Source organism: Triticum aestivum, chromosome 2A, assembly GCF_018294505.1.
Source record: "Triticum aestivum cultivar Chinese Spring chromosome 2A, IWGSC CS RefSeq v2.1, whole genome shotgun sequence".
In the NCBI taxonomy this organism is placed as follows: Eukaryota; Viridiplantae; Streptophyta; class Magnoliopsida; order Poales; family Poaceae; genus Triticum; species Triticum aestivum.
Genome location: NC_057797.1, coordinates 207,764,277 through 207,787,687, shown reverse-complemented (window position 1 = coordinate 207,787,687; position 23,411 = coordinate 207,764,277). Strand labels below are relative to the sequence as shown.

Genomic DNA, 23,411 nt, shown 5'->3' with positions numbered 1-23,411 from the left:
GTAGGGGGCATGGTGCTCTCGGCTCGCCGTGTGGCAGTTTGGTGAGGCCACCGGATTAGATGATGTGCATTGGTGTGAGGTCACGACACATCATAAAACTAGTAGGTGTAGTAACATAGGTCGTCACGAAGATGACTTTGGATTGATTCATGTATTTGTTTTGTCAGACTCTGTTGAATAATATAATAAAAATTGTTGTGTGCATCGCTCAATGCAGAGGTCAGGGGTTATCCTCCTTTGTGGAAAAATAGTGTTACAGTACAACAACCTTGCCTTGAACGACATCTCTCCATCTTGCAGTGAAACCATCTTACAGAATGTGCATCACTTATGCAGGGTGACCTCTTTAAAAAAATAGATTTCTTTACACATGCCCTCAGGCGTGAGGCATGAATTAATCTGCAACTGAACTTGTTAAATAGACACTCCAGGACCATCCTGCACGGACACAGTGGACGAGATGACCGAGTGATCGGCACCGGCGTTCCTCGCGTAGAACGCCGGCTTGGACGGGGCGCTGAGAGAGACTGTTTCGCCTCCGAGCATCATGACCACCGACGACATCACCGGCCGATCCGCCGGGTTCCCCTGAACGCACAGAAGCCCGACGTGGACGCACCTTCGGACGTCGCTCTCTGAGAAGCTGCTGCCGATGCTCGGGTCCACCGTAGCCAGCACTGTTCCGGCCGTCCAGTGCTCCCATATCTGGGTCATTCGCAGCAGCCATGAGCCAAACATTCTTTCTGATACATACATATATATTCAGAGGTAACCAAACAACAGCACGTACCGTAGTCAAGACATCTTCAGACTGCTGGGAGTTGTAGCAGTCGTTGTTCTTCCTGCCCGTCACGATCTCCAGCACCATGACCCCGAAGCTGAACGCGTCCGACTTCACGGAGTAGTTCCCGCGCATCACGTACTCCGGCGCCATGTACCCACTGGAACAACAGGGTGGTAATTCAGTCAGTTTCTCTGCACGGTGGGACGACTACTGCTGCCTGAACTCGAATATGTATGCTATGGTACTGACTATGTTCCGACGACGCGGCTGGTGACGGCCTGCGTCTGGTCTCGCCCGAAGAGCCTGGCGAGGCCGAAGTCCGAGATCTTGGGGTTCATGTTGGTGTCAAGCAAGATGTTGCTGGCTTTGAGGTCACGGTGGACGACTTTGAGCTGGGAGTCTTCATGGAGGTACTGCAGGCCTCGAGCAATCCCGTGTATGATCTTGTACCTCTTTCCCCAGTCAAGCTGCTCGCGTTTCTCCGTGTCTACCACAGGTTCAGAAAACTAGGAGTGGTGAATGTATGTACGCAAATAAACAGGCAGGCAATGGTATCACAAGTTGCAGAGAAAATGCCACAATAGGATTCGATTCTGTTAGTACCGAATAGGATCTTATCGAGGCTCCGGTTCGGGAGGAACTCGTAGACGAGCAGCCTCTCCTGCTGCTCTAGGCAGACGCCGACAAGCCTCACCAGGTTCTTGTGCTTAAGCTTGGCAACCAGGGCGAGCTCATTCTTCAGCTCCTCCACTCCTTGTGCCGAGCTCTTGGACAGTCTCTTTACTGCAATTTCTTCGCCGTCCGGGAGAGTACCCTGTGCAAATCGAACCATAACTAAAACTAAGCTCACTTACCAAAATTTCGATGAATTTTCTTCAAGATATATGTTTGCTTGGTACTGTACCTTGTACACCGCACCAAATCCACCTTCGCCGAGCTTGTTTGTTTCCGCGAAATCTCCGGTTGCAGCTCGTAAAGTTGAGATGTCGATCAGCATCGAGTCCACACTATCGATGTCCTCGGCTTTGGCGGAATAACCTGGATCTGTTGAAACATCAATGTCGTTTGTCACCACAAGTTATGTCATGCTAGCTAGGCCCTATGAACTGTTACGCTGTCGTAAATTTGAGAAAATTTGTAGGGCATACATGGCTGATTTGCCTCTGCTAGTGGCCGGCGCCTCCTCCAGAGAAGGAAGCAAACGACAAGGTTTATGGCTGCTGCGGTAGGAAGAAGTATGAGAACCATGCCAGGAACACTGTACTTTCTCCCTGTGAATTAACCAGTTCAAGAGGACACATATCAGGCCAGTTGAGATTTGCAAATCTGAACTGGAAAAAACAGCTGAACTTGCACTCACCTTCTCCGGCGGCCGCCGCTGGCGTCAAAACGTTGGGCACCACAGCCGGCGCCGACGCCGGTGCAGCAGAGCTGGCCGACGTTCCTGCCAGTCGCACCATCACCGGGCCATCAAAGAAGGGCGTTGTTTCGTACCGGTAGCTGCACCTCATCCCAAGAATCCTGGCTCCTATGGAGTCCGTGAACACAGGCGCCCATGTCTTGATGTTCACGGTGAGGCAGTCCCGGCACCGCGCCAGCGTCAGGTCAGGCGTGCACTGCGCCCAGGCGTACACCTTGGGGAGCTCCCGGTCGAAGTCGGCCTCTCCGGACGCATACAGCCGCGTGGAGTTGGCGACGGCGTAGCTCACGGTGGCGTTCAAGAGCGCGGCCACGACGCGCTGGAACCGGGCCGGCTCCGCCGTGGCGTTGACGTTGTTGCGGAGCGGGAGCGTGGGGTTGTAGGTGGTGTCGTCGTCGGGGCGGGACCGGATGTTGGAGTAGTGGAGCACGCAGGAGTCGTAGTAGATGGTGCTGTCCCTGCTGTAGGGGCACGCGTTGGGCAGGTCCTGGAAGGCCTGGTCCAGGCAGGTGAGGCAGTAGGAGGCGTTGGCGTCGCCGCGGCAGAGCGCCAGGGCCCAGACTTGCTGCGGAACGGCGCCGACCAGGGCGGTGGCGAAGAGCTCCGGGGACCGGGAGGCGTTCCTCGGAAGCGTGGCGCCGATGCGGTTGATGTTGGCCAGGTACTGGCTCTTGGCCGTGTAGGTGCTGCGGCCGCAAATTGTCCATGGGTATACTGCCGCGGCGGGGGAAGCCAGCAGTGCGACGGCGACGATGGCCACCACGGACAGGACCCGGTGGTGAGCCATGCTACCACAGATGCTGGAACCGAACGGGGAAGTTGGTGCTAGCTTTTGTACACCCAATTAAATTTGACCGTCGGACACGGCAATGACTTAGCAATTGGAAAAATCCTTGTCCGTTTTCACCATTTGTTTTGTGTATGAATGCCATGTTGATATACCGGGTGTTTGAGCTCGCGAGTGATCAATCCTCATTCAGTTTAACCTTTTCTTATAATAAAATAATCCGGATTCTGCATGGGGTATGATGCACACAACCATCTTTATTAAAACTATAACATATTCAAAAGATCCTTCACAAGTTCAAAAAAACAAAGAGAAAAGAGCACAATTGATAAAAAATATTGCATGACTGCTCCCGCTCCAAGCCTCCCCCCTCCCCCCTCACCCTGCGCGCGCGCGTCACCGGAGCTAGGGCTCCGGCCCGGCGTCCTTCCTCCCCCCCTTCCCTCCTCCTCACCACCGCCGCAAGGCGTCCGTCGGGCAGAGCTGCTACGTCCATGTTGCCGCAAATAACACCCTGAATTATCTCAAGACGCCAGTCCCTGGAAACAATCCGACATCCAGGACACTAGAGGCCATCAGCATGTCCCAACTAAACGCACAACTAGCCCTCCAGCAGCGATCACTAGCTAGAGGCCACGACAAGGGAGGCACAGTGGCACGAGACGATGACAAATGAACGACTGCGTCGCGCTTCGTGGCGACCTCCACACATCATCAACGACCTTGCCAACCGTGGTCGACTGTAAGGAGTAGAACAAGCTACAGAAGTGCCATCGCCACCGCCACCGACCCTATCCTGCGGCCTCTAGGCAGCCGCAACACTAGCAGACTGACTTCAAGCCACGCCAAAAGACCCAGTAAAACACAAAATTCTCACCACAGAATCGTATGAGTTGTCATAAGAGGCGCCCCTCAACACACAAGTTTCCGACGGGCTTGCCAAGCGGGGATGGCCAAATTGTGGTCTTTGCCCTTTTTGCAAAAAGGAGCAAGAGAGTGGGCCACATCTTTTCTTCAAGTGCCGCTACACCATTCGGCTTTGGAAGATGTTCATTGAGAAATTCCGACTAGAACAAATGGACACGTCCTTGTGGCATCTAGATGTTTCAGTCAAGAATTGGTGGGCACATAGAACTGGCACAGGAGTCCCCAACAGAAAGGCGATGGCCTCGCTGACCATGCTCGTGACATGGACCATCTGGAACGAAAGAAATGCCCGGGTCTTCCGGCATAAGAGCGCCCCACCGCCAATTTTACTCACTACTATTGCTAACGAGGCAGATCTTTGGGTCACTGCTAGAGCAGAAACTAGGGTATATTCTTTTGCGTGAGTAATCATTTATGCCGTGTAAGGTTGACTGTATTGTAACAAACTCTCCTCTATGCTTAATTAATATATGTTGCAAACCTTTTGCCTTGGTTTTAAAAAAAGAGATATTAGGAAATGTGACTGATGCTCCTCGTGATCGTAATCAATTAGTTTATTTCAACACATTTTTAAAAAGGGGGCGCTTTATTACTTAAAAGGTTTAAGCATTACACCCAGCCTCTGCATAAGTAAGATGCACACAGCCAAACAAAGTTCATTTACCCACATACAAGCGTGTGCGAAAATTCGAGCTATACAATCGTGTGCGTGATGTTATCATAGACTTATCGCACATGCATCAGTCGATGAAGAACGTGTAATCACACAGAGTTCAGCCATTGCACATTTTATTGTCTGGCACGTACATACAGTTGGATGATAGTGTGCTATAGGTGTGCACTAGTGCGAATATGTCGTATGCACATAGTCCACGTGCTTAGACTTGGATGGTGGTCAGAGGCGCTCCAATACCAGTTACCCATTTCAACGGCTTCATCCACAGATTAAAAGCCTAGTTGGCTTGCTGCGAATCATGTCCAAAGGCACCTTTTGGGTCAAAGGCGGCATGGAATTCGCATTAGATGGAGACATTTTGGAGGAATTCATCTTCCCTGTGAACTTTGTCAGTGGAAAATCCGCAGCCGTATCCGAGTGCCGCACGCACGGGGTGTCAACAAGTCTTAAAAACGCAGTGACAAAATCATCAATATAAGATGGAGGAAAGATAGGCGACTGCTGACACCCGAGTGGAAAAAAAATTCCTTTTCCACGCAGGGTGGACCTCCATTGTGGCAAGAGACACGAATCTCGCAACCTCCATGCATTGTGGGTCATGAGCAAGATCGCTATCGCAACAGAAGTTGCGGTTCAGTAGGCGGCGGCCGATCAACTTTGACTCCAAAAGGAGGTATCCACTTGCGCGGTAGGCAGTGGCAGTGGCGCGTCGTGGTCTCGCGGGTCAGGCTCAGGAGAAACTGGGCCGTCTTTGTCGTCGATCGCGGACTGTGTCGTGCCATGCCGAGGAAACCACGATTCCTCCGCGCTCCCCAACCCCCGCCGCCACAGCGATGCTTCTGGCCGTCATAGCCGTCGTCCTGCTCCTGCTGCCGCCGGCCATGCCGTTCGAGGACTTCTTGTGCGATGGCAGCACCTACGCGCCCAACAGCACTTTCCAGGCGAGCCTCGCCCTCGTCGCCGCGGTGCTCCCCGGCAACGCCTCCTCCATGCCGTCCGGCTTCGCCACCGCCGAGGCCGGCGCGTCGCCCAACCGGGCCTACGCCATGGCGCTCTGCCGCGGCGACGTCAACGCCTCCACCTGCGCCGCCTGCGTGGCCGCCGCGTTCCGTGCCGCCGGCGCCCAGGAGAGCTGCCCCAACAACACGGGCGCCACCATGTACGAGGACGCCTGCGTCCTTCGCTTCTCCACCGTGCAGTTCCTCGACTTCCTCAGGGCCGACCAGTGGCAGCCCGGAGAGCTTACGTACGGCCTATTTCAGCTTTCTAATGAACCTCTTGATCTTGAATAATTCTGTGTAAACTAATGGGATTTCTACGGCCCTGTAAACTGGTTCAAGTTTTCAAATTACCCCGGCGTCTCGGAATGTCAAGTCGGCACAGGGAGCATGGTTCAGCGCCGCCGCCACGTCCATCCTCACCGCCGTGGTCGACCACGCATTGGCCGCGGCGGGCAACTCAACGACCGCCAAGAAGTACTTCGCCACGGGCGAGGTGGACTTCCAGCCTAGGATCTACGCGCTCGCGCAGTGCCTCCCCGAGATGACGCCGTCGCAGTGCCGGAGCTGCCTCGGGACCCTCCTCGTGCAAACAACGCCCATGCTCAGCACCAAGCCCCGATGGATCATGTCTTTTGTGGTCTGGTGCAACCTGAGGTACAGCGTGCGGCCGTTCTACGAGGGTCGGTCGATGCTGCAGCTCCCGGCGCCACCACCGCCGGCAGTCGTGTCTCCATCTGTAACTCCAGAGCCTGGACCAACAGGTAGCACCTACCACACTCTTTCAATTCTTATTTTTATCTGCAGAACTGTTGCTATCATTTGTCTGCTTGCATAGCTCATACTACTTCATAATTTTAGTTTCAAGGTTAAGGTTCTTGTTTGGTGTATGATGTTGCAGGGAAGAAAAAGAGTGCAGCAGGAATCTCTGCGAGCATTGGTTGTTCCGTCCTCTTGCTATTTCTTCTTTCGGTTTTCGCTTTCGTTCGATTCAAGAGAAGGACTACTAAGCAATCAGAGGACGACCACCGTGAGTAGCATAACATCTAGCATGCTATATCAGTTTAAGGGCTGGAATTTGCAGTTCCTTGATGACATTCTTGTCATACGACACCAGCATTCAAGAAAATTGTGGGTGCACAATGCATGATCTTTGAGTTAGCAGCACTGCAAGAGGCAACTGAAAACTTCTCGGAAAAGAACAAGCTCGGAGAAGGTGGTTTTGGCATTGTGTACAAGGTGAGTAAATAAGCAACACATAACCGGGTGGGTGATATCAGTATAGCACCTTCTCTGAGGAAGACTGTTGCAGGGGATGCTAGCAGATGGGCAGGAAATAGCAGTGAAGAAGCTCTTGGGAGGAACTGGGAGTGGTTTGCATCAACTGCACAATGAGGTGCGGCTATTGGCAGAGCTGCAGCACAAGAACCTTGTTAGATTACAGGGGTTTTGCTCGCATCGGGATGATACGCTGCTCGTTTATGAATATATCAAGAATGGGACCCTCGACAACTTTCTATTTGGTATTTTTCCTCTTCACTCACCTCTCTTGCTCTCGAGCTACAAATCATTGCACGGATTTTATTTATTTTTGCTTCTAAACACCCTGTAATTTTTTATCTGCCATGGATGAGAACATTTGACTATGCAGCAAAGCAAAGCATGTGTAATAGTGAAATGAATGGTGCATAGCTATACACCGGAGTTTCACTGTTTAGAAACTCAGTACAAACTACTCCCTCCGTCAAGAAATATAAGAGCGTTTAGATCACTACTTTAGTGATCTAAAATGCTCTTATATTTCTTTACAGAGGCAGTACTAAATATGCCCGGTAGCATTTCCGGCACAATAAGTTACCAACACATCCAAGGTTGTTTATAAGGTAAGCGAGTTAGTATTCGATGGAGAGGCCGGGGGTTAAACCCTTTTTGAGTTAGTATGATTATTGTGCATTTACCTTGCACCACCTAATATTATGAATTTAACATTGTGCGCAATAGAAACTAGTGACGAAAATACACTGAGCTGGGAGCAACAGTACAACATCATTCTTGGGATTGCCAAGGGAATATTGTACCTTCACGAGGATTCAAGCATGAGGATCATCCACCGGGACCTTAAACCTAACAACATTCTCGTTGATGACGGCATGGATCCGAAAATCGCAGACTTTGGACTTGCAAGGCTGCTAGGAGAAGGTCATACTCACACCAAGACAGCTAGAGCTGTCGGAACACTGTAAGCCCGTATATATTCACACATCCACGAAACGGCAGATATCGAGCGTGTGCTTGCAAAGCCTAACCGCTCATCCTTTGCAGAGGTTACATGGCACCCGAGTATGCAATACACGGCCGCGTGTCGCCCAAGATCGATATTTTCAGCTTCGGTGTCTTGGTCCTCGAAATCGTAACTAGGAGACGGAACAGCAGTTCTGACGATCGCGATGAAGTGAATCTTATTAGTGATGTAAGTGCTTATTTACTTCATTTTTGGTGCATCTGTACGCTGGAACGGAGGGAGTATATGTCATGGCAACTGAAAGTACTGTCGACACTAACAATCTAACAGGTGTGGAACTGCTGGACGAAAGGGACGGTATCGCAGATGATAGACCCATCGCTGGACGAACACGCCCGAAGCCAGGCATTACGATGTATGCACATCGGGTTGATGTGCATCCAGTCGGACCCTGACGACAGGCCTTACATATCATCCGTCATTTTCATGTTAACCAGGGACAACACGGAGATTCAAGCACCCGCGCAACCTGCATTCTTCTTTGGGAGAGAAGCGGCTTTAGCTTCTCCGGCATATGACCGATCTGATTTCATCCTGGGACAGGATGTCTCTGTGAATGCGGTTACAATTACTGAGCCGTATCCTAGGTAGGTAATGTACCGGTGTGATGTTGAGGCCAAAGAGGTGAGTTGGCTGTGGTTTCAGCGAGGATTTTCAGAGATCTGGCCTTGGTTGTAGAATCCCTTTTGTTTAGGGTTGCTTCCATGTCTATGGGTCCAGTTACCCCATTATCTGGTTATATTTGATTTTATTTTGATCGAATATGTAAAAACTTTATTTTATAAAGTAAAATCCCCTGGATCATTTTCTTTGTCCGCCATTTGGTGTAGAGATAGTGCAAATATTACTTTTTTCACTAAAGAGGCATCAAAATATAGCATCAAACAGATACAAAGCATAATAAGTAACATCCTGCCACTACATAGTTAAGATGCACACAGCGACACACCATCAGTCCGATAGTAAAATAAAACCAAACATAACTGCAACAGTAAAGCCATAAAAGACTAACAATATGTCTATGCCAAATATGCAGGAGATGGTGGACCGATCCGGAGGTTATGCCTCCATCCATAATGGGTAAAAACTTGCGTGGCCACCCTCTCCAACCGCATACACACCGTCGTGGATATCGGTCGATACTACGTAAGGTGCAGAAGAGGAGCTTACGGTTGGGTCTTGGCCATCACATTGTGATCCCATTATCAAATGGCAACTCATGTCTATGCTTAAGAAACCCCAACCATCTTTGATCAACGAGCTAGTCTACCGAAAAAGGCTGTCGCCCCGCTTTATAAATAAAGCAACCACCAAGCACGGAGTAACAAGGTAACAACGGAACACGACACACACCCACACAACGCCACCGCAGGCAGGGTCCAACACACACACACAAACACACACAGACTCAAGTTCCGCTGTGGGCACAGCACAACAAGCCCAGCACAGACGCACTATGAAACGCCCCAAGACGGCGGTGGCGGAGGCGTGAAGACGACGATCTAATCTGGTTCCGGAGGTGGTGCGGGAAGCGGCGGAGCCAACCGGAGAGCCATCACGCGAAGCTAGGTGATGATGGAGGTGATGGCGTCTCTTACGACTAAGCGGTCGCCAAAGCTGCAAGTAACCAGACCATTTGAACAAAGCGTCAGTAGCACGACGAAGAGAAATACGCTGAATCACACGTTTATTCCTAACAGTCCACAGCGTCCAAGCAAGGACCCCAATGGCCAGCCACCTAACGTGGCGCAACACGGGTGGGATCGCCTGGAGTTCGGCAAAGAGAGCGGGGAAGTTGTTATGGTCCTAGCTTCCACCCGCAATCTCGCGGAAACAACTCCATAGGAACTGCGCAGACACGTAGGTGAAGAAGATATGGTTTGAGTCTTCTTCAGGCCCGCAGAGCGGGCAACGCCCATCACCAGGGCCATTGCGCCACAAGAAGATCCTAATTTTCAGGGGGAGGCGAATCTCCCAAATGGAGGAGAGCGCCTCATGGCCAGGGGAGGGGGCGATGGCCAGGTATAGAGATTTGATGGAGAATTGACCAGAAGGCTCTAGTCGCCATCTGGCTCGGTCATTGTCCTCGTGAGATCAGGCTCGTGGAGTGCAATACAGTCGAGCAACTCCTGCCAGTCCGCGTTCTCAGCCGGGCCAAAAGGTCTCAGGAACGAAAGTTGCCCTAAGTCAGCCAGGGTGGTCGCCACGGAAATCCGGGGGGCAACCGTGATGGAGAACAGGTCCGGAAAGCGGGCAGCAAGAGGCATGTCTCCAGTCCATCTATCGAACCAGAACAGCGTGGCGGTGCCGGACCCAACCGCGATCGAAGTCCCGATCCGGAGGACAGAAAGGAGATGAATGATGGATTGCCAGAACTGGGAGCCCTCAGAGCCACCAAGTCAGGAGGGCAATGTTCATGCGTTTGGAGGACATAATCCCGAGTCCGCCCTAGTCGCGAGGTTTGTAGATCTCAGACCACCTGACCATGTGGTACTTCTGCTTATCACCCTCGCCGGCCCAGAAGAAACACCCCTAAACAGTGGCAATCTCGTGATGAACGGTCTCAGGAAGGCTGTAGAAGCTCATGATGAATAGGAGTAAGCTAGAGAGGGACGAGTTAATGAGCACTGTACGAGCCGCTTTTGAGAGCCACCGACCCTGCCAGGGCTCGATACGGTGCTGAAGCTTCCCCACCGTGGGGCGCAGTTCAGCCACCGTAAGCCTGGAGTCGCTAATGGGTATCCCCAGATATGTCATGGGGAAGGACCCGAGTTGGCAATTAAGCCTATCCGCTATGCGCTGTCGCTCGTCTTGGGCGTAGCCCAAGACCATCACCTCGCTCTTGTCGAAGTTGATCCTAAGGCCAGACATCTGCTGGAAGCACAGAAGGAGGAACTTGAGGTTCGAAATATCACTCTTCAAACCCTCCACCACAATAATGGTGTCATCCGCATACTGGAGAAGGGAAATCCCGGATCCCCCAACTAGATGTGGCACTATCCCCTTAATGTGCCCTGCCGCCTTGGCCGCCAGAGAATCAACAACCATGTTAAACAGGAACGGAGCGAAGGGATCACCCTAACGCACCCTACAGAATATGGGGAAGAATGGGCCGATCTCCCCATTAATGTTCACTGCGGTGCGACCCGAGGATACCAACTGCATCACTCGGGTCACCCACCTATCGTTGAAACCCTTACGGAGCAGACATTCCCGAAGGAAGGTCCAACTGACTGTGTCATAAGCCTTGTGGAAATCCAGTTTCAGGAAGAGTGCCTTGAGGTGTTTGGAGTGCACCTCATGGAGAGCTTCGTGGAACACCAAGACTCCATCAAGGATATACTGGCCCTGGATGAAGGCCGACTGGTCCGGGTGAGTAATCCGGTCGGCAATAGGGGCCACCCTAATGGCGTACCCCTTCGCGAGGATGTGGAAGATGACATTAATCACCGTAATCGGGCGAAACTGTCGGATGTCCGAGGCCCCATTCACCTTGGGAATGAGAGTGATTACCCCATAGTTCAGCCGTGCAAGGTCAATGGACCCAACAAAGAACTTGTCAAAAAGGGCCATCACCTCAGGTTTAATCACCTCCCAGAAAGTCTGAAAGAATTTCACTGGGAGGCCATCCGGGCCGAGAGCCGAGGAAGGGTTCATGCCCTTAATTGCCGCCCAAACTTCCGCCTCAGTGAATGGGGCGAGGGTCGTGTTATCCTCAGGTGAGACGCAGAAGTGGGCAGGCCAAATGTCTTGCGCCAGGGCAAGACCTCCCTGGAGGGAGGCAGAGAATAGGTCTATGTAGAAGCCGTCTACATGGGCCCGGGTGTCCTCACTAGGGACATAGTATTTGTTTATGTATTCACATGTGTATTTAAGTTTCCGGTCAATACAATTCTAGCATGAATAATAAACCTTTACCATGAACAAGAAAATATGATAATAACCAGTTTATTATTGCCTCTAGGGCATATTTCCAACACTTATTTCACAACAAGGTTTGTCACACACCATCCTTAGTAAGTAGTTTGGACAACCATTTACTAAGTAAGACTGTAAGACATCATTCTTCTCTTGAAGGTCATGAATGCCTAGGCCACCTTGTATTTTGGTTTGGACCACATTCCATTCGCCTAGCCAATACTTTTTATTTTCACTATCTACTTGCCAAAAGAATCCGAATCTAAAGCAATCTAATCTTTGGAGGACCCTTTTGGGAGTTGGAAGAAGGATAACATAGATAGAATCATGTTTGTGAGGACATAATTGATCAAGAAGAACCGTCCTCTAGCTCAGAGCAACATTCCTTTCGAACTACTCAACCGTTTCTCTAAGTGCTCCTCTAATTGTTTCTACTCCACATTAGTTGGCGCCGATAATGGTCCGGGCTTCCCAAATATTTAATCGGGAACTATCCTTGTGCACTACCAAATAATCAAGATATACGACAACTGCCTCACTGGCTTCTCCGAAGCAGAATAATTCACGTTTATGGAAGTTAATTTTAACGCCCGTCATTTCCTCAAAATCTGAAGCAAGAACTTCAAGTTTCGAGCCTTGTCCAGGTCATGTTCAACAAAATGAATTGCATCGTCGACATATTGCAAAATAGAGAGGCTCCCATCCACAAGCTGTGGCACTACTCCAACAATGTGACCGTCCTACTTAGCGCGATCAATCAGAATAGCAACATGTCGCCGCAATGTAGCACAATATTGGAGACATGGGGTCACCCTGCTGTAGATCATTTTCTGTTCGAAAGTAATGGCAAACGTCGTCATTGACTTTGACGGCCATATTACCTCCAGTAACAAAATTTTAGATCCATTGTCGCCATTTCACGAAGAAACGTTTCATTCTGAGGGACTATTGAAGGAACGCTCATTTGCCTTTATCATAAGCCTTTTCAAAGTTGTAACGCCCGGATAATCACGCTACAGTGAACTCACGTTAATGGTGACACGTCACCTCTGTCACTGTAATTAATCTCGGGTTAATTCAAAACCGTTTCAAATTTAAATCCTAAATAAGTCAAACGACAAAAGTTTTCAAATATTAAAATAAAATGTTCGGGCTATGTCTATTATTGCATCGGTAATTCTGGTGAAGTAAACACATTTTTATAAAATGCCTAAATACTTTTAAATGAATTAAACAGAAAAGAAATAATAAAAGAAAATACAAAAGGGGAAAACAAAAAAAAAACAAAGAAAAGGAAAAGTGCCCCTGGCCCGACTGGGCCAACCGGCCCAGCTGGCCACTTCCGCCGGCCCGGTCGAACCGGCCCAACCGGCCACCCCTTATCCCCACGACCGAACCCTAACCCCACCCCGTCGCCCAACTCGCACCCCCCACTCCTCTCCCCCCTCTCCCGATCCGGTCTGGGGGCGGGATCGAACCCCCCCAGCGCACGAGGCCGCTGCCCCTGACGCCGCCCCGACGGCCGCACCCCGCCACCCGGTGCTGCCCGACGCCGCTTGCCGTTGCCCGCCGACGCCGTTGCTCGTCGCCTCCCCGACCCCGTCGCTGGTGCCGTCCCAGGCCGCCGTCACCGCTCGCCAGAACCACCGCGCGCCATGACTCCGTTGCCGCCCGTCATCCCCGACTCCTCCTCGACCCCCACTGCCCCAGACCCTGCTCCGCGCCGTGAGCCCCCCCTTCTCCTTCCTTCCCCTGCTCGACGCGCCACCGCGCGAGCTCGTGCGCCCCAGCACCCACGCTCACCATGGCCCCCGCGCCCGCTGGCCGCGTCAGGCGCCCCCCCAGCGCCTCGCGTCCCGTTCCTCCTCCTCCCCGTGCCCGCGCGCCGCGCTCGCCCGCGGCTCTGCTGCATCTGCTTCTGCCGCCGCACGAGCTCCCGCTCACGGCCACCATGGCCCTTGCCGCCCCCAGCCGCGCCTGTACCCCTCCTCGACGCTGTTCAAGCCGCCCCGGTCGCCGCCGTCGACCGCCGTCGCGCGCCTGGCCCCAGGCCGCTTCGCGCCCGTGCTCCCTGCTGGCCTCTCCGAGGCCAGGGCCTTGCACCACCGTGCCGGGTTACGGCCTCGCCGACGCCTCTGTTGCCCCGTGCCCTCGCACGGGCGCACGCCCGTTAACCGCGCCCGATAGGCCCCCTGGGCCTATGACAACGGGCCCCGCCCCAGAACAAAAAAAATGATGATGAATAAAAATAAAAATAATAATAAATAATTAAAATAATTAATTAATTAATTAATTAATTAAGTTAATTAATCCTGTTAATTAATCTAATCAATTAGTTAGGTTAATTAAACCCTAATTAACATAAACAGTGTATGACAGGTGGGTCCCACTGGATCCACTGGTCAGGTTGACCAAGTCAACTCTGTTGACTGCTAATGTCAGCATGACATCATGCTGATGTCATTAATCTGTTTTTCGAATTAATTTAAATAATTAATTAAATTTCAGAAATTAATAAAATCTTTAGAAAATCATATCTTTTAATCCGTAACTCGGATTAAAATATTTTCAACATGAAAGTTGCTTAGAATGTCGAGACGAATTTGAATACGCAGCCCGTTTATCCGCCACGCATCCCTAGCATAGCGAACACGCAACTTCCCCCCTCCGTTTCATCTGTCCGAGAACGCGAAACACCGGGAATACTTTTCCGAATGTTTTCCCCCTTCACCGGTACCCCCTCGTACCGCGTTAGGGCACACCTAGCATCACGTTTTGTCATGTCATGCATCATTATGCATCTGTTTGCATTATATTTATTGTTTCTTCCCCCTCTTCTCTCGCTAGACACCGAGACCGACGCCGCTGCTACCCAGTACGACTACGGAGTTGACGACCCCTCTCTCTTGCCAGAGCAACCAGGCAAGCCCCCCCCTTGATCACCAGATATCGCCTACTCTCCTCTATACTGCTTGCATTAGAGTAGTGTAGCATGTTACTGCTTTCCGTTATTCCTATCCTGATGCATAGCCTGTCCTTGCTACTACTGTTGTTACCATTACCTGCTATCCTACTGCTTAGTATAGGATGCTAGTGTTCCATCAGTGGCCCTACACTCTTGTCCGTCTGCCATGCTATACTACTGGGCTGTGATCACTTCGGGAGGTGATCACGGGCATATACAATATACTTTACACAGTTACCTTACCTGTGATACTGTTCGGAGATGGGGGCTGAAGGGGCAGGTGGCTCCATCCAGGTAGTGGTGGGCCTGGGTTCCCGACGGCCCCCGACTGTTACTTTGAGGCGGAGTGACAGGGCAGGTTGAGACCACCTAGGAGAGAGGTGGGCCTGGCCCTGGTCGGCGTTCACAGATACTTAACACGTTTAACGAGATCTTGTTATTTGATCTGAGTCTGGCTACTGGCCTATACGCACTAACCATCTACGCGGGGACAGTTATGGGCACTCGACGTCGTGGTATCAGCCGAAGCCTTCGTGATGTCAGCGACTGAGTGGCGCGCGCCGGATTGGACCGTAAGGCTGCTCTTGTATTAAGGGGGCTAGTTCTGCTTCCGGCCGCGTTCGCAACATGCAGGTGTGCAAAGGGCGATGGGCCCAGACCCCTGCGCCATAGGATTTAGACCGGCGTGCTGACCTCTCTGTTGTGCCTAGGTAGGGCTGCGACGTGTTGATCTTCCGAGGCCGGGCATGACCCAGTAAAGTGTGTCCGGCCAAATGGGATCGAGCGTGTTGGGTTATGTGGTGCACCCCTGCAGGGAAGTTAATCTATTCGAATAGCCATGATCTTCGGTAACAGGACGACTTGGAGTTGTACCTTGACCTTATGACAACTAGAACCGGATACTTAATAAAACACGCCCTTCCAAGTGCTAGATACAACCGGTGATCGCTCTCTCACAGGGCGACGAGGGGAGGATCATCGGTTAGGATTATGCTATGCGATGCTACTTGGAGGACTTCAGTCTAATCTCTTCTACATGCTGCAAGATGGAGGCTGCCAGAAGCGTAGTCTTCGAAAGGACTAGCTATCCCCCCTTATTCCGGCTTTCTGCAGTTCAGTCCACCTATGATACCCTTATTCCATTTGATACCAATGCATACATATGTAGTATAGCTCCTTGCTTGCGAGTACTTTGGATGAGTACTCACGGTTGCTTTCTCCCTCTTTTCCCCCTATCCCGTCTACCTGGTTGTCGCAACCAGATGTTGGAGCCCAGGAGCCAGACGCCACCTTCGACGACGACTCCTACTACATTGGAGGTGCCTACTACTACGTGATGCCCGCTGACGACGACCTGGAGTAGTTAGGAGGATCGCAGGCAGGAGGCCTGCGTCTCTTTCGATCTGTATCCCAGTTTGTGCTAGCCTTCTTAAGGCAGACTTGTTTAACTTATGTCTGTACTCAGATATTGTTGCTTCCGCTGACTCGTCTATGATCGAGCTCTTGTATTCGAGCCCTCGAGGCCCCTGGCTTGTAATATGATGCTTGTATGACTTATTTTATTTGTAGAGTTGTGTTGTGATATCTTCCCGTGAGTCCCTGATCTTGATCGTACACGTTTGCATGTATGATTAGTGTACGATTAAATCGGGGGCGTCACAAAAGTCAACCTTAAATATTATTGCACTCATGTTCTTCTGATGCGTCTTGTGAACAGTCTCATGTAGGATTACTACTCCATCGAGTATATTTCTTCGTTGCATGAAAGACGTTCAAAATGGTCTAACAACATGGCCAGCAATTGAATTGAGCTTATTAGTAGCGACCTTAGCGAATATCTTAAAGCTGACATTAACGAAGCATATGGGTTTATATTGTTGGATCTACTCAACATGCTTAATCTTTGGCAACAAAACAATCTTGCCAAATTTGAGCTTTGATAGGTCAAGTTGCCCGGCACAAAGAGCATTGAACAACAACAAAAGGTCAGACTTGATGACATCCCAGAAGTTCTCGTAGAATTCTGTAGGGAAGCCACTAGGGCCTGGATCTTTGTTATGTTCCATTTGGAAGACAACAGCTCTCACCTCCTCTTTAGATAAAGACATCATGATGATATCATTTTCTTCTGCTGTGACTCGTGGGATATCATTCGTTCAAGTCTCATCTAGGGTGAAATTCCCTTTGTCCGGCGCCCTGGACAAAGATTTGAAGTACATCGTAATATAGCTGTTGAGCTCTGCCAATCATTCAATCCGGCCCTCATCTTGTTGAAGACTAAAAATACTCTTCTTATTATGTCATCCATTGGCGATCAGTTAAAAGTCTCTTATTGCTGTCTCCCTCCAAGATGAAGTCAGATTTGGATCTTTGGTACCATTTGATTTCCTATACTCTCAAAAGTCGTGCAATCTTCTCATTGGATTGAATTTTCAAATAAATCTCCTGTTGAGACAAGCTGCGAGTTTTTGTTATTTTGTTGAGGTCCTCAATAATGGTAGAGAGGCATTTTTTTGCAGATACCGTTGGTGCATTTTTCCCATCCAGAAAGGAATTGCCTCATGTCCCTTATTTTAAAGTTCCATCTCCGGTTTGGTGTACAACCAACTATATGCCTCTCCCATACATTCTTGATTAATTCAAAAAAGCCACATTGGATATTTTGAATATGAATCTTAACAATATTTCAAGTCAAAAAATATATGTGATGCAACGATTTTTGGTCACTAATAAGGTTGCCGATCATTTTAACTATATGTAAGTTGCCTGACTTTTAAATTTGAGAAATTCGATTTTGTAACCGTTGATTCTCTTGTTAAGATTCATGTTGTCTTTTGTTTTCTTGTGTTATTTTTTATGCTTCTTTGGCTGAATTTTTGACTTGCCCCTATTTGGGGCCAATAAATTTTCTTACTGGGCTTGAAGCCCGTTAGGCATTGCCATTTTTCTACTATTTTTATACTTTTTGCATTTTTTCCCTTTTCACTTTAGTATTTCTTTTCTTTTTCTTTATTGATATTTTTGGGCTGTTGGGTGAGTGTAAACATATACAGGCAAGTACGATATAATATGTGTGTAAATTATAAGAGTCCAAAATTGGCACTATTATATGCTTATTGTCTTCATGTTATAAAAGTGTCATTTCAGTGCAAATTAATGTGCAAATTTTTTAAGTTTTTTCTCACTTCTTAAAGGGTAATACCAATGCCACTAATTAATTTTTGAATTACTTTTTATTTTTTTTATTTTTTTCATTCTTTAACGATAATACAATGTAACTAATTCATTCCTTTTTAGAAAACATTTTCTGTTGCAAAAATGCCACCATTATATGCTTTTTCTTGCATATTATAGGAAAATGAATTTATATTTCAATTGTCTGCAAATTTTGTCATTATTATTTTTCTCATTTTGTTTTATTCTTAAAGGGTAATACCAATGCCAGTAATTCATTCTTTCTTATGAAACATCATTTTCTATTTTTTGTGCATAAGTATACACATAAATACTATATAATGTGTGTAACTTATACTAGAGTGCAAATAATTGCACTATTATGTTTATTCTTCGCCATATTACAAAAACTGTAGTGTCAGTGCGTGTGCAAGTTTTTTCCATCTTATTTCTTCTTAAAGGGTAATACCAATACCATTAGTTCATTATTTGTTAGAAAAATCATTATTTTGATTTAGTTTTAGTTTTTAGTTCATTTTATATCTTTTTCAGTTTAATACGACGCCACTAATTCATTCTTAAAGGGTAATATCAGTGCCACTAATTCATTCTCTTTAGAAAACTTCATTATCTTGATTTTTTTCATGTTGATTTCATATTCTTTCCCTTTTAAGGATAATACAAATGTCTTGCATATTATAGAAAGAGAAACTTATGTATAAATTATGTGCATTATTATTTCTTTTTTTTACTACTAATGTTTTTTTATTCTAATTTTAGTATTGGTACAGGGGGTATAAGAAGGCCAGAGAAAGTTGAAGGCGGCCAAGCCATGGGATCTTGATTGGGTGGTGGAGAGTGATTTGACTTAATGCCCCCCAAAAAATCCAGGCGCCTGTTAAATAGTTGTATTTGTTTTTTTCCTATTGTATGATCATGTGACACTATTTAATCTTGTGAGATGCATTTCATTTTTGTTGTGACAAGAGACAATTAATGTTTGATCTAAACACTACGTATAATATAGACACATATCCTAAAGTTTTATTCTATATGCGTGTCGGTTGTATTGTCTTATAAAAATTTACACTAATGTGCATTTTTATATATAAAGAAACATTGCAATTTTTGTGCAAATTGTGTCCAATCTTCTTCACCCCCCTTTCTTTTAGGGTAATACCAATGCCCTTAATTCATTCTTCGTTAGACATGCTTTTGTCTTCTGTGTTTTGTATGTGCTTTAGTTTTTGGCTTTCTTAGTGAGTGTTAGTTATAGTATGTAACTTATATCACCTATTGATTTGATTACAATTTATAGAATATTATAATAAGGGACAGAGGGGAAGCTGTATTTAGATGAAGATGTGGGGCTACATAGTGGAGCAAAGGAAAAGTCAAACATAAAATTCAGTAGCTTGAGCCATAGCTAGTCCATTAATTTTTTTAAAGGAGGATGCACCTCCGGCCTCTGCATCTGGGCGATGCATGCAGCCATGCATGCAGTCATTTTATTAATTATTCACAAAGTCCTTACAAAGGTAATACATCAGTAAGCCTGAAGCCACCATCTTGGCAACACCTGTCGCTACTCCTATCCCTGTGATGAAGGAGTGCCGAATGTCCGAGCCTAATACCAAACAGACATCACACCAACACCTAACATCTAATGTCAGATGCCCCTGATGAAGCGATGTACCTAGGGTAGGGTCATGGATCTGTCCAAGACACCCTCCCCAAGGACATCTCTAAAGGAACCAGAAGCGGTCGAAGCAAAATCATCATCCACTCGATCATGAAGCTATGTTCCACTCGACAGTATAGAAGACACTGGACTATGCGAACAACCACTCGATGATATGAGAAACCACTCGGAGTGTAGAAGGCCTAATGTCACTCAGGATGACAACGGTCGGTCATTCACTCTACAACCTTAAAGATCATTTATATCTCTTTATTACTAGCGTTACTAGTAACGCCCTGCCTTAATTTACATTGAACCCTTTGTAACGTGGGCTGGCTGGGGTCTTGACGCACTCTATATAAGCCACCCCCCTCCTCCGAGACAAGGGTTCGCTCCCTTTGTAATTCACACGCATATATCCAGTCGACCGCCTCCGGGCTTCGAGACGTAGGGCTGTTACTTCCTCCGAGAAGGGCGTGAACTCGTAAAACTCGCGTGTACAACTACTCCATAGCTTGGATCTTGCCTCTACATTCCTACCCCCCTATTCTACTGTTAGGCTTAGAACCACGACAGTTGGCGCCCACCATGGGGCAGGTGTCTTAACGACTTGTTGGAGAAGTTGCAATTTTTCCGATCCCTTTCATCATGGTTTCATGCGGAGGTTTGGCTGAGGGCCGCGAGATCCGTCTCGGCGCGCTCGTGTTTGTCGCCGACGAGTCCGCTTGGCTTCAGGAGGCTCCACTCGACGTCAACGCACTCCCCGCCCGTGGGGCGACTCGCGCGTGCGTCCGCGGCGTCCTCCTGTGGCAACCATCGACCCAGTATCAGTCGGCTCCAGCAGCTTCCTCCCTATGGCCCGCCGGAGCAAACGTTCCGATCGGTCGAGGCTTCAGCGGTGGGTGAGGCATGTGGTGGCTCGCCAGTCGGCCACCCCTCAAGTCGCGGCAATCGAACCCGACGAAACTCTCTACGGCATGTTCATCTGTCGATTGGCTCCATAGAGACTGCATCCAAGTGCGATAGCAGCGACCCAGCGGCAGAAGTTTTGATGGTTAGTGGACCACGCGGTCCTCCTGGCTTCACCCGTGAAGACAGAGGTGATGGGGGCGGCGATCCGTCGCGCGTTCATGAAGAGTACCACCCCGAACCCCTCTCTTCGCAGCAGAGGGAGGAACTTTGCCGCCGGAACATGGATGCACTGCATACTCCTATAGTCGGAGAAACCCCTGAGGCCTAGGCCTTGGAGCAGGCGCGCCTGGCCAACTTGGCTGAGCGCACTCTACTGGAGAACCTCCAGCGCGCACTCGACGATCGCGCTCGGCAGCGTGCTCCCGAATCCAGTCGACGCCAACTTTTTCTGCCTCCGACTCAGGTATACCGAACCCCGATCCAGAATCTAGCAGCTGCTGCCCGGATAGCGGAGTCGATCCAACCTTCCCAGTCAGAAGCTGGCCGAGGTCTGTTGCAGATCCGAGCTTTGCTCCGGGCGGCGGGAGAACAGAATACAGCCGTATCTCAGTCACGGAATAGGATCCATAGCAGATCTGTGGTTGCAGACACAGTTCAGTCGGCTCACAGCCCAAGATCGCCCCCGAGGCGTGAGGGACGTGGAGATCGACAAGATCAGTACAGAAACCGTGAGCAGTATGATCACCGAGTCGATCGCGATGATCGTCGTCGAGTGCCCACGCCTTCCCCAAGGGGTGGGTCGTATGTGCCTCGGCAACATGATGACAGGCGCCCTCACGGTGTTGGGCGAGGGATTCCAGTCGACCCCAGGGAGCCAGGCTTTGATGCGAGATCTATTCTCGTTCAGGGCTTGGTCGACAGAAACAGAGCTCACCGAGAGGGCCATGTCAGGGATCCGCAAACCAGCAGCAGGGTGCATGTCTCAGGTCCAGAGTGCTTCAGTAGAGCCATCAGGGCTGCAGTGATTCCTCCCAACTTCAGGTTGGCGACTAGAGTCAGTAAGTTCACTGGTGAGTCCAAGCCTGACACTTGGCTTGAAGACTACCGAGTGGCTGTCCAGATTGGTGGCGGCAATGATGAAGTTGCCATGAAACACCTTCCTCTGATGTTGGAGGGTTCGGCTAGAGCATGGCTGAATCAGTTGGCACCTAGCAGTATTTATACTTGGGAAGATCTCGCCTGAGTGTTTGTCAGAACATTCGAGGGCACTTGCAAACGGCTGGCAGGTTTGACAGAATTACACTGTTGTGTTAAGAAACCGAATGAAACTTTGAGGGATTATATCCAGAGATGGATCACCCTGCACCACATGGTGGAGGATGTGTCTGATCATCAGGAAATTTGCGCCTTTAAGGAAGGTGTCAAGTATCGGGAGTTAAATCTGAAATTCGGTCGGACAGGAAATATGACTCTGACTCGGATGATGGAGATTGCCACCAAGTATGCCAATGGTAAAGAAGAAGAACGACTCCGGAGTGGCAAGCACAAAACAGTCGCCCATGAAGCCGATTGAGGATGAGGAGGAAGATGATGATGGTTATCCCCACGTGAATTCCACTCTGATGATTTTTGCTGATGTTGAGAGTAAAAGTCGATTGAAAACCATCAATAGAGAAGTAAACATGGTCGCTCCGGCGACACCCAGTTATTTGAAATGGTCCCAGACTGCCATTACATTCGACCAGTCCGATCACCCAGCGCACATAGCCACCCCTAGGAGGCAAGCGTTGGTGGTCGACCCAGTAGTCGAAGGCACCCGATTGACTAAGGTTCTGATGGATGGTGGCAGTGGCCTGAATATTCTGTATGCAGAGACGTTGAAAGGTATGGGCATTCCGATGTCCAGACTCAGTGAAAGTAATATGAGTTTCCATGGGGTCATTCCAGGCAAGAAGGCTGCTTCACTCGGCCAGATTTCTCTCGACGTGGTTTTTGGCGACTCCAAGAATTACCGCAAAGAAAGGTTGACATTTGAAGTTGTGGATTTCCAGAGTGCCTATCATGCTATTCTGGGCAGGCCAGCTTATGCACGTTTTATGGCTCGACCATGCTACGTGTACCTCAAATTGAAGATGCATGGTCCCAAAGGGGTGATCACTATCACTGGTAGTCGGAAGAAGGCAGAGGAGTGCTTCCAGAAGGGCTCAAAGATCGCCGATGCACAGATGGCCGTAGCAGAATTGCAAGAGTATAAAAAAAACGCAGATCCGAGTGATTTGTTACGAGCCAAGAAGCCCGCCACGGATTCAGCATTCCAGTCGTCTGGTGAAACAAAGTCGATTCACATCCACCCGACGGATCCTAATGCTGCTCCGACTCACATTTCAACAACGCTCGACTCCAAATAGGAAGAAACGCTCACCCAGTTCCTCCGTGAGAACTGGGACATCTTTGCATGGAAACCTTCGGACATGCCAGGTGTTCCCAGGGATCTGGCTGAGCATCATTTGCGAGTCAACCCAAAAGTGAAACTAGTCAAAGAACATCTTCGAAGGTCCGCCGTACAGAAGAGGAAGGCAATCATTGAAGAGGTGGCTCGGCTTTTGGCTGCTGAGTTTATCCGTGAGATTTACCACTCCGAGTGGTTAGCTAATGTTGTCATGGTCCCAAAGAAGGATGACTCACTTCGCATGTGCATCGACTTCAAACATATCAATTGGGCCTGCCCGAAAGATCACTTTCCTCTCCCTCGCATCGGTCAGATAGTTGACTCGACTGCGGGGTGCAAGCGTTTGTCCTTTTTGGATGCCTACTCCGGGTACCACCAGATCCGTCTGTATGGACCCGACGAGATAAAAACAGCTTTC

At 49.1% G+C, this 23,411-nt stretch overlaps 2 protein-coding genes across 2 annotated transcripts; one reads left to right on the top strand and one right to left on the bottom strand.

The window, feature by feature from the left end:
• Positions 1 to 229: 229 nt before the first annotated feature.
• Positions 230 to 3,002, bottom strand: LOC123188383 (cysteine-rich receptor-like protein kinase 6). The gene is made up of 7 exons (XM_044600466.1): positions 2,145 to 3,002; positions 1,933 to 2,055; positions 1,689 to 1,828; positions 1,388 to 1,598; positions 1,034 to 1,271; positions 791 to 941; positions 230 to 705 (listed from the first exon to the last, which is right to left on the bottom strand). The coding sequence occupies exons 1-7, from the start codon at positions 2,989 to 2,991 to the stop codon at positions 415 to 417; spliced, it is 2,001 nt and encodes a 666-aa protein (XP_044456401.1). The 5' UTR covers positions 2,992 to 3,002; the 3' UTR covers positions 230 to 414.
• A 2,279-nt stretch (positions 3,003 to 5,281) lies between these two features.
• On the top strand, positions 5,282 to 8,685 carry LOC123188382 (putative receptor-like protein kinase At4g00960). The gene is made up of 8 exons (XM_044600465.1): positions 5,282 to 5,840; positions 5,935 to 6,356; positions 6,494 to 6,622; positions 6,710 to 6,831; positions 6,905 to 7,115; positions 7,594 to 7,831; positions 7,915 to 8,062; positions 8,165 to 8,685. Exons 1-8 carry the CDS (start codon positions 5,428 to 5,430, stop codon positions 8,483 to 8,485), a joined length of 2,004 nt encoding a protein of 667 aa, XP_044456400.1. The 5' UTR covers positions 5,282 to 5,427; the 3' UTR covers positions 8,486 to 8,685.
• Positions 8,686 to 23,411: the final 14,726 nt, after the last annotated feature.

Excerpts from the sequence above, each read along its gene's own strand:
- LOC123188382 (XM_044600465.1), top strand. The coding sequence starts at position 5,428 with ATGCTTCTGGCCGTCATAGCCGTCGTCCTGCTCCTGCTGCCGCCGGCC. Across the intron at positions 5,841-5,934 it reads TGGCAGCCCGGAGAGCTTAC|TTTTCAAATTACCCCGGCGT; the intron begins GTACGGCCTATT and ends AACTGGTTCAAG. Across the intron at positions 8,063-8,164 it reads AAGTGAATCTTATTAGTGAT|GTGTGGAACTGCTGGACGAA; the intron begins GTAAGTGCTTAT and ends ACAATCTAACAG.
- LOC123188383 (XM_044600466.1), bottom strand. The coding sequence starts at position 2,991 with ATGGCTCACCACCGGGTCCTGTCCGTGGTGGCCATCGTCGCCGTCGCA. Across the intron at positions 942-1,033 it reads AGCCGCGTCGTCGGAACATA|TGGGTACATGGCGCCGGAGT; the intron begins GTCAGTACCATA and ends CTGTTGTTCCAG. Across the intron at positions 706-790 it reads CTGAAGATGTCTTGACTACG|ATATGGGAGCACTGGACGGC; the intron begins GTACGTGCTGTT and ends CGAATGACCCAG.